A 13,112-nucleotide genomic window follows, 5' to 3' on the forward strand; every position below is an offset into this window, starting at 1 on the left:
ATTAGATTCCAGTCTGTAACTCACTCCCGGGTATCTGTTATTCTATATATAAACCCCCCGAACCCCTCGATTAGATTCCAGTCTGTAACTCACTCCCGGGTATCTGTTATTTTATATATAAACCCCCCTGAACCCCTCGATTAGATTCCAGTCTGTAACTCACTCCCGGGTATCTGTTATTTTATATATAAACCCCCCGGAACCCCTCGATTAGATTCCAGTCTGTAACTCACTCCCGGGTATCTGTTATTCTATATATAAACCCCCCGAACCCCTCGATTAGATTCCAGTCTGTAACTCACTCCCGGGTATCTGTTATTCTATATATAAACCCCCCGAACCCCTCGATTAGATTCCAGTCTGTAACTCACTCCCGGGTATCTGTTATTCTATATATAAACCCCCCCGAACCCCTCGATTAGATTCCAGCCTGTAACTCACTCCCGGGTATCTGTTATTCTATATATAAACCCCCCGAACCCCTCGATTAGATTCCAGTCTGTAACTCACTCCCGGGTATCTGTTATTCTATATATAAACCCCCCGAACCCCTCGATTAGATTCCAGTCTGTAACTCACTCCCGGGTATCTGTTATTGTGTTTATAAGCCATCTGACTATAATGTTGGTACGAAACGAAAGGGTAAAGAAGTGAAGATTCACCACAGAGTCTGGGTTTGACAAGTCTTCCTTTTAATAAAGACCCACTGGAATGCCACATAGTATGGAATGCCCACGGGGCGGGTCGTGGGGGTTTATTCAAACACTGCTAAGATCCGACACCAGCACAAGCCACATCTACACACGGAAAGGGAGTCGAGGTACTGCCCACCGGCCTCAGGCTCCACACAGCCGTACGGGCGACAGTTTGACGGGAGCGATGCTAAGCAGCGAGATAAGAGTACGAGGCTGCGGAGGTCAAATTTGCCAGTCCTTTATCCTTTCCCCCCCCAACTGCAGTCTGCCCTAGCCTGGGCTGCGGTGAGGGTCTTCGAAGGGGATTAGCAGAGCACGTCCAGGCTTTGAAGGCAGGGTGGGTGTTGGGGTGGGGGGGATGCGCGGTTCGATTTCGGACAGCCCAAGCCCTCGCCAAGCTCGGTGATTCGGGTGGAGGTGAACAAGAGCAGCCGACTGATTTTAAAGGGGGCGCACACTCTGATGACCCGGCCTGGGATCTGAAACGGTTTTGAAGAGGAGGTGTGTCTTTAAACAGGGCAACTGATGCAGATTTTCACAGTACAGCACGGCAGAGGGGGGGGGGGCCTCGATTTAACGACTCGTCCGAAAAAACGGCACCTCCGACAGTGCAGCACTCCCTCAGTACTGGCACTGCGGGAGTGTCGGGCCTGGATTACGGGGGTCAGGAGTGGGGGCTCGAACCCACGACCGCAGGCGGGGAAGGTCGAGACCGACTGAGCCAAGCTGACCACAAGAGTAGCTGCGGCAGCTCGACGGGAGAGGCCCTTTAAGATGCTTAGAATCACAGGGGCAGTTTAGTGGCATCAACCTCCCCTTTAATATCAGAGAGGCAGACGGGCTCACCTCGAAATGGCAGCCAACGAGGGAGAAACCAACCGGGTTGGACCCCGACTGAGGTCGCGGGAGGGCCCGCAGACTGCGAGCAACTTTAGACGGACAGGCTCGGATTCTGAACCGGGGAGGGGGACGCTCCTGAGCCTCGGGGGGGGGCCGGGGAATTGCTGGGATTGTCGGAGGGGGTGGAAGAGGCCGCCCAGGGACAGGGGGAGCTGCCCGAGGTCCCTCGCGAGAATGAAACAAACAAGCCGCGGGAAACAGTCCTGTCGAGGCTGACGGGCGGGGCGGGGCCGGGCCTGGCCTGCGCGCCGTGTGCGCTCACGAGGGGCTTTGCGCGGCTGATAACAGGTGTCGACGGCGGAGGGTGGAACCCGCGGCAGGGAGCGGGAGAAGGGACCGCGGCCGCGACAGAACGGCGGGATAAAGGTGGCCGGCTTCTCGGCATGGCCACGCCCCGTGCTTCTCCGCGAACGAGGCAGCTTCAACCGTGCGAGGGGGCGAACGCGAGCCCCCAGTTCTACCCCCCTCCAATCCCCTCCCCCACAACCCCGCCCCCCCCCAGCAAAACAAGGAAACCCGACGGCGACAGAAGCCAGAATGAAACACCTTGTACATCTTCGAAATAAGAGATGAGCAGCAGGTCGGTCAGCAGCTGTAAAGAGAAATGAGACTGCATTTCTACAGTGCCTTTCACACCCCAAAGCCCCTCACAGTCAACGAAGTGTGCTCACTGTTGTAATGTAGGAAACACGGCAGACAATTTGCGCACAGCAAGATCCCACAAACAGCAAAGTGATAAATGACCAGATCATCTGGGTTTTTTATTTTAAGTGATGTTGGTTGAGGGATAAGTATCGGCCCCGGGGAGAACTCCCCCCCGCCCTTCTTCCAACAGTGGCCGTGGGATCTTTCACGTCCCACCCGAGGGGGCAGGCGGGAGGGCCTCGGTCTGATGCGAAAGTCGGCACCTCCGACAGTGCGGCACTCCCAGTGTCGGTCACCCACTCTTTCACGCCCAGAGTCTGGGTTTGGAGCAGGGTCGAACAGAGGGGACGGAGGTCTCCTCTCCTGATGTGGGACTGAATGGGGCAGCGGGAGAGACACTGTGACCTCTGGAGGGAGAGATCCAAACTGAAGGGATGAACGCCCCCCTGCCCCCCGACTCACGGCCCGGCCCGCCCCCCCCCCCCCCGATTCCGACTCACGGCCCGTCCCCCACCCCCCCCCCCGACTCCCGGCCCGCCCCCCCCCCGACTCCCGAAACCCCCCATCTTAGGGGTAATAGTGGGGGTGCGCGAGAGGGAGTACAGGGGGGTGTGTGTAGGGGTAATACTGGGGGTATATGAGACATAGTACAGGGGGGTATGTGTAGGGATAATACTGGGGGTATATGAGACATAGTACAGGGGTGTGTGTAGGGGTAATACTGTGGGTATATGAGACATAGTACGGGGGGGTATGTGTAGGGGTAATACTGGGGGTATATGAGACATAGTACAGGGGGGTGTGTAGGGGTAATACTGGGGGTATATGAGATATAGTACAGGGGGGTGTGTGTAGGGGTAATACTGGGGGTATATGAGACATAGTACAGGGGGGTGTGTAGGGGTAATACTGGGGGTATATGAGATATAGTACAGGGGGGTGTGTGTAGGGGTAATACTGGGGGTATATGAGACATAGTACAGGGGGTGTGTAGGGGTAATACTGGGGGTATATGAGACATAGTACAGGGGGTGTGTAGGGGTAATACTGGGGGTATATGAGACATAGTACAGGGGGTGTGTAGGGGTAATACTGGGGGTATATGAGACATAGTACAGGGGGTGTGTGTAGGGGTAATACTGGGGGTATATGAGACATAGTACAGGGGGTATGTGTAGGGGTAATACTGGGGGTATATGAGACATAGTACAGGGGTATGTGTAGGGGTAATACTGGGGGTATATGAGACATAGTACAGGGGGTGTGTAGGGGTAATACTGGGGGTATATGAGACATAGTACAGGGGGTGTGTGTAGGGGTAATACTGGGGGTATATGAGACATAGTACAGGGGTATGTGTAGGGGTAATACTGGGGGTATATGAGACATAGTACAGGGGGTGTGTGTAGGGGTAATACTGGGGGTATATGAGACATAGTAGGAGGGGGTTGTGTGTAGGGGTAATACTGGGGGTATATGAGACATAGTACAGGGGGGTGTGTAGGGGTAATACTGGGGGTATATGAGACATAGTACAGGGGGGTGTGTAGGGGTAATACTGGGGGTATATGAGACATAGTACAGGGGGGTGTGTAGGGGTAATACTGGGGGTATATGAGACATAGTACAGGGGGTATGTGTAGGGTAATACTGGGGGTATATGAGACATAGTACAGGGGGTATGTGTAGGGGTAATACTGGGGGTATATGAGACATAGTACAGGGGTATGTGTAGGGGTAATACTGGGGGTATATGAGACATAGTACAGGGGGGTGTGTAGGGGTAATACTGGGGGTATATGAGACATAGTACAGGGGGGTGTGTGTAGGGGTAATACTGGGGGTATATGAGACATAGTACAGGGGGGTGTGTGTAGGGGTAATACTGGGGGTATATGAGACATAGTACAGGGGGGTGTGTAGGGGTAATACTGGGGGTATATGAGACATAGTACAGGGGGGTGTGTGTAGGGGTAATACTGGGGGTATATGAGACATAGTACAGGGGGGTGTGTAGGGGTAATACTGGGGGTATATGAGACATAGTACAGGGGGGTATGTGTAGGGGTAATACTGTGGGTATATGAGACATAGTACAGGGGGTGTGTGTAGGGGTAATACTGGGGGTATATGAGACATAGTACAGGGGGGTGTGTGTAGGGGTAATACTGGGGGTATATGAGACATCGTACAGGGGGGTGTGTAGGGGTAATACTGGGGGTATATGAGACATAGTACAGGGGGGTGTGTAGGGGTAATACTGGGGGTATATGAGACATAGTACAGGGGGGTGTGTAGGGGTAATACTGGGGGTATATGAGACATAGTACAGGGGGTATGTGTAGGGTAATACTGGGGGTATATGAGACATAGTACAGGGGGTATGTGTAGGGGTAATACTGGGGGTATATGAGACATAGTACAGGGGTATGTGTAGGGGTAATACTGGGGGTATATGAGACATAGTACAGGGGGTGTGTGTAGGGGTAATACTGGGGGTATATGAGACATAGTACAGGGGGTGTGTGTAGGGGTAATACTGGGGGTATATGAGACATAGTACAGGGGGTGTGTGTAGGGGTAATACTGGGGGTATATGAGACATAGTACAGGGGTATGTGTAGGGGTAATACTGGGGGTATATGAGACATAGTACAGGGGGGTGTGTAGGGGTAATACTGGGGGTATATGAGACATAGTACAGGGGGATGTGTGTAGGGGTAATACTGGGGGTATATGAGACATAGTACAGGGGGTATGTGTAGGGGTAATACTGGGGGTATATGAGACATAGTACAGGGGGGTGTGTAGGGGTAATACTGGGGGTATATGAGACATAGTACAGGGGGTATGTATAGGGGTAATACTGGGGGTATATGAGACATAGTACAGGGGGGTGTGTAGGGGTAATACTGGGGGTATATGAGACATAGTACAGGGGGTATGTGTAGGCGGTAATACTGGGGGTATATGAGACATAGTACAGGGGGTGTGTGTGGGGGTAATACTGGGGGTATATGAGACATAGTACAGGGGGGTGTGTAGGGGTAATACTGGGGGTATATGAGACATAGTACAGGGGGGTGTGTAGGGGTAATACTGGGGGTATATGAGACATAGTACAGGGGGTGTGTGTAGGGGTAATACTGGGGGTATATGAGACTTAGTACAGGGGGTATGTGTAGGGGTAATACTGAGGGTATATGAGACATAGTACAGGGGGGTGTGTAGGGGTAATACTGGGGGTATATGAGACATAGTACAGGGGGTATGTGTAGGGGTAATACTGGGGGTATATGAGACATAGTACAGGGGGGTGTGTAGGGGTAATACTGGGGGTATATGAGACATAGTACAGGGGGTATGTGTAGGGGTAATACTGGGGGTATATGAGACATAGTACAGGGGGGTGTGTAGGGGTAATACTGGGGGTATATGAGACATAGTACAGGGGGGTGTGTAGGGGTAATACTGGGGGTATATGAGACATAGTACAGGGGGTGTGTAGGGGTAATACTGGGGGTATATGAGACATAGTACAGGGGTATGTGTAGGGGTAATACTGGGGGTATATGAGACATAGTACAGGGGGGTGTGTAGGGGTAATACTGGGGGTATATGAGACATAGTACAGGGGGGTGTGTAGGGGTAATACTGGGGGTATATGAGACATAGTACAGGGGGTGTGTAGGGGTAATACTGGGGGTATATGAGACATAGTACAGGGGGGTGTGTAGGGGTAATACTGGGGGTATATGAGACATAGTACAGGGGGGTGTGTAGGGGTAATACTGGGGGTATATGAGACATAGTACAGGGGTATGTGTAGGGGTAATACTGGGGGTATATGAGACATGGTACAGGGGGGTGTGTAGGGGTAATACTGGGGGTATATGAGATATAGTACAGGTGGGTGTGTGTAGGGGTAATACTGGGGGTATATGAGACATAGTACAGGGGGTGTGTAGGGGTAATACTGGGGGTATATGAGACATAGTACAGGGGGTGTGTAGGGGTAATACTGGGGGTATATGAGACATAGTACAGGGGGTGTGTAGGGGTAATACTGGGGGTATATGAGACATAGTACAGGGGTATGTGTAGGGTAATACTGGGGGTATGAGGTTGTACAGGGGGGTGTGTTGGGGTAGTACTGGGGGTATGAGGTTGTACAGGGGGGTGTGTGTAGGGGTAATACCCTACATGGTAAGTCTGTTATCACAATCTCCCAAGGCTCAGCACATCACCTGGACCCGAGTGAAGTTCCGTTTCTGGTCTCGAGAATCAAAACTTTAACTTATAAAAAAGGCAAACAGCGCCCTCATGTGTACAATGAGTGAGAACAGGACCAGCCAGTCTTCGATCAATGGTAAGGAACAGAAACTACTTGAAAATGTATACGTCTCATGCACCCCCGGCATTACCCCTACACATACCCCCCTGTACTATGTCTCATATACCCCCAGTATTACCCCTACACATACCCCCTGTACTATGTCTCATATACCCCCAGTATTACCCCGACACACCCCCTGCACTATGTCTCATATACCCCCAGTATTACCCCTACACACCCCCCTGTACTATATCTCATATACCCCCAGTATTACCCCTACACATACCCCTGTACTATGTCTCATATACCCCCAGTATTACCCCTACACCCCCCCCTGTACTATGTCTCATATACCCCCAGTATTACCCCTACACATACCCCCTGTACTATGTCTCATATACCCCCAGTATTACCCCAACACACCCCCCTGTACTATGTCTCATATACCCCCAGTATTACCCCTACACATACCCCCTGTACTATGTCTCATATACCCCCAGTATTACCCCTACACACCCCCTGTACTATGTCTCATATACCCCCAGTATTACCCCTGCACATACCCCCCTGTACTATGTCTCATATACCCCCAGTATTACCCCTACACACCCCCCTGTACTATGTCTCATATACCCCCAGTATTACCCCTACACATACCCCCGTGTACTATGTCCCATATACCCCCAGTATTACCCCTGCACATACCCCCCTGTACTATGTCTCATATACCCCCAGTATTACCCCTACACACCCCCCTGTACTATGTCTCATATACCCCCAGTATTACCCCTACACATACCCCCCTGTACTATGTCTCATATACCCCCAGTATTACCCCTACACATACCCCCTGTACTTTGTCTCATATACCCCCAGTATTACCCCTACACATACCCCTGTACTATGTCTCATATACCCCCAGTATTACCCCTACACACACCCCCTGTACTATGTCTCATATACCCCCAGTATTACCCCTACACACACCCCCCTGTACTATGTCTCATATACCCCCAGTATTACCCCTACACATACCCCCCTGCACTACCTCTCATATACCCCCAGTATTACCCCTACACATACCCCTGTACTATGTCTCATATACCCCCAGTATTACCCCTGCACATACCCCCCTGTACTATGTCTCATATACCCCCAGTATTACCCCTACACACACCCCCCTGTACTATGTCTCATATACCCCCAGTATTACCCCTACACACACCCCCCTGTACAATCCCTCATAAACCAATCAAGGGAACCATCACTTGAACACAGCCTGGTTTAGAAATAGGGCTGCATTTTTGTAAAAAAAAAGTCCCCCCCCCCCAACCTCGATGCCCCGTCACTTACTAGTGTGCCCCACCGCTCTGGATTTACGTCAGCGCCTGTCTGCTGCCACCGCTCTGGATGAGCCGGATTACGGCCTGAACCACCTCCACAGTGGTGCCCATCCCACCGATATCTGGAGTGTGCAGCTACAACACACGGAGAGGGTACAGGTACAGAACGGGTTAGATACAGAGTAAAGCTCCCTCTACACTGTCCCGTCAAACACTCCCAGGACAGGTACAGGGTTAGATACAGAGTAAAGCTCCCTCTACACTGTCCCATCAAACACTCCCAGGGCAGGTACAGGGTTAGATACAGAGTAAAGCTCCCTCTACACTGTCCCATCAAACACTCCCAGGGCAGGTACAGGGTTAGATACAGAGTAAAGCTCCCTCTACACTGTCCCATCAAACACTCCCAGGGCAGGTACAGGGTTAGATACAGAGTAAAGCTCCCTCTACACTGTCCCATCAAACACTCCCAGGGCAGGTACAGGGTTAGATACAGAGTAAAGCTCCCTCTACACTGTCCCATCAAACACTCCCAGGGCAGGTACAGGGTTGGATACAGAGTAAAGCTCCCTCTACACTGTCCCATCAAACACTCCCGGGGCAGGTACAGGGTTAGATACAGAGTAAAGCTCCCTCTACACTGTCCCATCAAACACTCCCGGGGCAGGTACAGGGTTAGATACAGAGTAAAGCTCCCTCTACACTGTCCCATCAAACACTCCCAGGGCAGGTACAGGGTTAGATACAGAGTAAAGCTCCCTCTACACTGTCCCATCAAACACTCCCAGGGCAGGGACAGGGTTAGATACAGAGTAAAGCTCCCTCTACACTGTCCCATCAAACACTCCCAGGGCAGGTACAGGGTTAGATACAGAGTAAAGCTCCCTCTACACTGTCCCATCAAACACTCCCAGGGCAGGTACAGGGTTAGATACAGAGTAAAGCTCCCTCTACACTGTCCCATCAAACACTCCCAGGGCAGGGACAGGGTTAGATACAGAGTAAAGCTCCCTCTACACTGTCCCATCAAACACTCCCAGGGCAGGTACAGGGTTAGATACAGAGTAAAGCTCCCTCTACAATGTCCCATCAAACACTCCCAGGGCAGGTACAGGGTTAGATTCAGAGTAAAGCTCCCTCTACAATGTCCCATCAAACACTCCCAGGGCAGGTACAGGGTTAGATACAGAGTAAAGCTCCCTCTACACTGTCCCATCAAACACTCCCAGGGCAGGTACAGGATTAGATACAGAGTAAAGCTCCCTCTACACTGTCCCATCAAACACTCCCGGGGCAGGTACAGGGTTAGATACAGAGTAAAGCTCCCTCTACACTGTCCCATCAAACACTCCCAGGGCAGGGACAGGGTTAGATACAGAGTACAGCTCCCTCTACACTGTCCCATCAAACACTCCCAGGGCAGGTACAGGGTTAGATACAGAGTAAAGCTCCCTCTACACTGTCCCATCAAACACTCCCAGGGCAGGTACAGGGTTAGATACAGAGTAAAGCTCCCTCTACACTGTCCCATCAAACACTCCCGGGGCAGGTACAGGGTTAGATACAGAGTAAAGCTCCCTCTACACTGTCCCGTCAAACACTCCCGGGGCAGGTACAGGGTTAGATACAGAGTAAAGCTCCCTCTACACTGTCCCGTCAAACACTCCCGGGGCAGGTACAGGGTTAGATACAGAGTAAAGCTCCCTCTACACTGTCCCATCAAACACTCCCGGGGCAGGTACAGGGTTAGATACAGAGTAAAGCTCCCTCTACACTGTCCCGTCAAACACTCCCGGGGCAGGTACAGGGTTAGATACAGAGTAAAGCTCCCTCCACACTGTCCCATCAAACACTCCCAGGGCAGGTACAGGGTTAGATACAGAGTAAAGCTCCCTCTACACTGTCCCATCAAACACTCCCAGGGCAGGTACAGGGTTAGATACAGAGTAAAGCTCCCTCTACACCGTCCCATCAAACACTCCCAGGGCAGGTACAGGGTTAGATACAGAGTAAAGCTCCCTCTACACTGTCCCATCAAACACTCCCAGGGCAGGTACAGGGTTAGATACAGAGTAAAGCTCCCTCTACACTGTCCCATCAAACACTCCCAGGGCAGGTACAGGGTTCGATACAGAGTAAAGCTCCCTCTACACTGTCCCATCAAACACTCCCTTGGCAGGTACAGGGTTAGATACAGAGTAAAGCTCCCTCTACACCGTCCCATCAAACACTCCCAGGGCAGGTACAGGGTTAGATACAGAGTAAAGCTCCCTCTACACTGTCCCATCAAACACTCCCAGGGCAGGTACAGGGTTAGATACAGAGTAAAGCTCCCTCTACACTGTCCCATCAAACACTCCCAGGGCAGGTACAGGGTTAGATACAGAGTAAAGCTCCCTCTACACTGTCCCATCAAACACTCCCAGGGCAGGTACAGGGTTAGATACAGAGTAAAGCTCCCTCCACACTGTCCCATCAAACACTCCCAGGGCAGGTACAGGGTTAGATACAGAGTAAAGCTCCCTCTACACTGTCCCATCAAACACTCCCAGGGCAGGTACAGGGTTAGATACAGAGTAAAGCTCCCTCCACACTGTCCCATCAAACACTCCCAGGGCAGGTACAGGGTTAGATACAGAGTAAAGCTCCCTCCACACTGTCCCATCAAACACTCCCAGGGCAGGTACAGGGTGAGATACAGAGTAAAGCTCCCTCTACACTGTCCCATCAAACACTCCCAGGGCAGGTACAGGGTTAGATACAGAGTAAAGCTCCCTCTACACCGTCCCATCAAACACTCCCAGGGCAGGTACAGGGTGAGATACAGAGTAAAGCTCCCTCTACACTGTCCCATCAAACACTCCCAGGGCAGGTACAGGGTTAGATACAGAGTAAAGCTCCCTCTACACTGTCCCATCAAACACTCCCAGGGCAGGTACAGGGTTAGATACAGAGTAAAGCTCCCTCTACACTGTCCCATCAAACACTCCCAGGGCAGGTACAGTGTGGGGGAGGGAGGGAGTGGGAGATCAGCCACTGCATTCCCAAGTTAGGGATAGTACAGATCCTGAAGGTGGACGATACAACCCCCGCCCCCACCAAAGCCTGACCTTGGAATGGACACGATGGCGATGGCGATGGGAAACCCCCCCCCCCCTCATATCAACCGCCAAGGAACCACTTCATTTGTCCAGAGAGAGAGGGGGAGATCTGAGTGATGTATTGGGGAGAATTATACCTGGCACTTACCCTGTGTTCGTTCATAGTCACCATTACAGCATTTCGGATCAAACTGGCAAAGTCATGCAGCCTTGGAGAAAGGAAAATAAACACGAGTTAGAAGAAAGATACTGGTGGCAATGCTCAGGTGGTCATTTAACTACGGGAGGCATCGCAGCCCAGCCCGATCCGATCCTGTTCCATCCCACCATCCGTCCCCACCCACTCAGGAGCAGGGGACCCTCACCCGATGGTGATCACAAGCGGAAACTCTGGCTGCTGAACACCTCCCTCCCCCACCCAAAACAAGGGGGGCACTGAGGTGAATTGCAGAACGCTCGACTGCCATCCTGACACACACCAGGCTAACATCGCAGAGCTTGAATCTGAACCACAACCCCTCGATTAGATTCCAGTCTGTAACTCACTCCCGGGTATCTGTTATTCTATATATAAACCCCCCCGAACCCCTCGATTAGATTCCAGCCTGTAACTCACTCCCGGGTATCTGTTATTCTATATATAAACCCCCCGAACCCCTCGATTAGATTCCAGCCTGTAACTCACTCCCGGGTATCTGTTATTCTATATATAAACCCCCCCGAACCCCTCGATTAGATTCCAGTCTGTAACTCACTCCCGGGTATCTGTTATTCTATATATAAACCCCCCGAACCCCTCGATTAGATTCCAGCCTGTAACTCACTCCCGGGTATCTGTTATTCTATATATAAACCCCCCGAACCCCTCGATTAGATTCCAGCCTGTAACTCACTCCCGGGTATCTGTTATTCTATATATAAACCCCCCAAACCCCTCGATTAGATTCCAGCCTGTAACTCACTCCCGGGTATCTGTTATTCTATATATAAACCCCCCGAACCCCTCGATTAGATTCCAGCCTGTAACTCACTCCCGGGTATCTGTTATTCTATATATAAACCCCCCGAACCCCTCGATTAGATTCCAGCCTGTAACTCACTCCCGGGTATCTGTTATTCTATATATAAACCCTCCGAACCCCTCGATTAGATTCCAGTCTGTAACTCACTCCCGGGTATCTGTTATTCTACATATAAACCCCCCGAACCCCTCGATTAGATTCCAGTCTGTAACTCACTCCCGGGTATCTGTTATTCTATATATAAACCCCCCGAACCCCTCGATTAGATTCCAGTCTGTAACTCACTCCCGGGTATCTGTTATTCTATATATAAACCCCCCGAACCCCTCGATTAGATTCCAGTCTGTAACTCACTCCCCGGGTATCTGTTATTCTATATATAAACCCCCCGAACCCCTCGATTAGATTCCAGTCTGTAACTCACTCCCGGGTATCTGTTATTCTATATATAAACCCCCCGAACCCCTCGATTAGATTCCAGTGTGTAACTCACTCCCGGGTATCTGTTATTCTATATATAAACCCCCCGAACCCCTCAATTAGATTCCAGTGTGTAACTCACTCCCGGGTATCTGTTATTCTATATATAAACCCCCCCCGAACCCCTCGATTAGATTCCAGTCTGTAACTCACTCCCGGGTATCTGTTATTCTATATATAAACCCCCCGAACCCCTCGATTAGATTCCAGTCTGTAACTCACTCCCGGGTATCTGTTATTCTATATATAAACCCCCCGAACCCCTCGATTAGATTCCAGTCTGTAACTCACTCCCGGGTATCTGTTATTCTATATATAAACCCCCCCCGAACCACTCGATTAGATTCCAGTCTGTAACTCACTCCCGGGTATCTGTTATTCTATATATAAACCCCCCCCGAACCACTCGATTAGATTCCAGTCTGTAACTCACTCCCGGGTATCTGTTATTCTATATATAAACCCCCCGAACCCCTCGATTAGATTCCAGTCTGTAACTCACTCCCGGGTATCTGTTATTCTATATATAAACCCTCCGAACCCCTCGATTAGATTCCAGTCTGTAACTCACTCCCGGGTATCTGTTATTC

The 13,112-nt window shown here is 51.1% G+C and overlaps 1 protein-coding gene across 6 annotated transcripts in view; it reads right to left on the minus strand.

The window, feature by feature from the left end:
• Positions 1–669: 669 nt before the first annotated feature.
• The window catches only part of idh3g (isocitrate dehydrogenase (NAD(+)) 3 non-catalytic subunit gamma), a 48,754-nt gene continuing 36,311 nt past the window's right edge, over positions 670–13,112 (minus strand). For all 6 annotated transcript variants that reach the window (XM_067977770.1, XM_067977772.1, XM_067977768.1 and 3 more), the window contains 3 exons: positions 11,169–11,229; positions 7,930–8,054; positions 670–2,187 (listed from right to left, as the gene is read on the minus strand). In XM_067977770.1, coding sequence (XP_067833871.1) covers positions 7,953–8,054; positions 11,169–11,229 — 163 coding nt within the window. In that variant the 3' untranslated portion in view covers positions 670–2,187; positions 7,930–7,952. The remainder of the gene's footprint in view (positions 2,188–7,929; positions 8,055–11,168; positions 11,230–13,112) is intronic.

The sequence above is a fragment of the Heptranchias perlo genome, unplaced genomic scaffold (assembly GCF_035084215.1).
Source record: "Heptranchias perlo isolate sHepPer1 unplaced genomic scaffold, sHepPer1.hap1 HAP1_SCAFFOLD_178, whole genome shotgun sequence".
NCBI classification, from domain to species: domain Eukaryota; kingdom Metazoa; phylum Chordata; class Chondrichthyes; order Hexanchiformes; family Hexanchidae; genus Heptranchias; species Heptranchias perlo.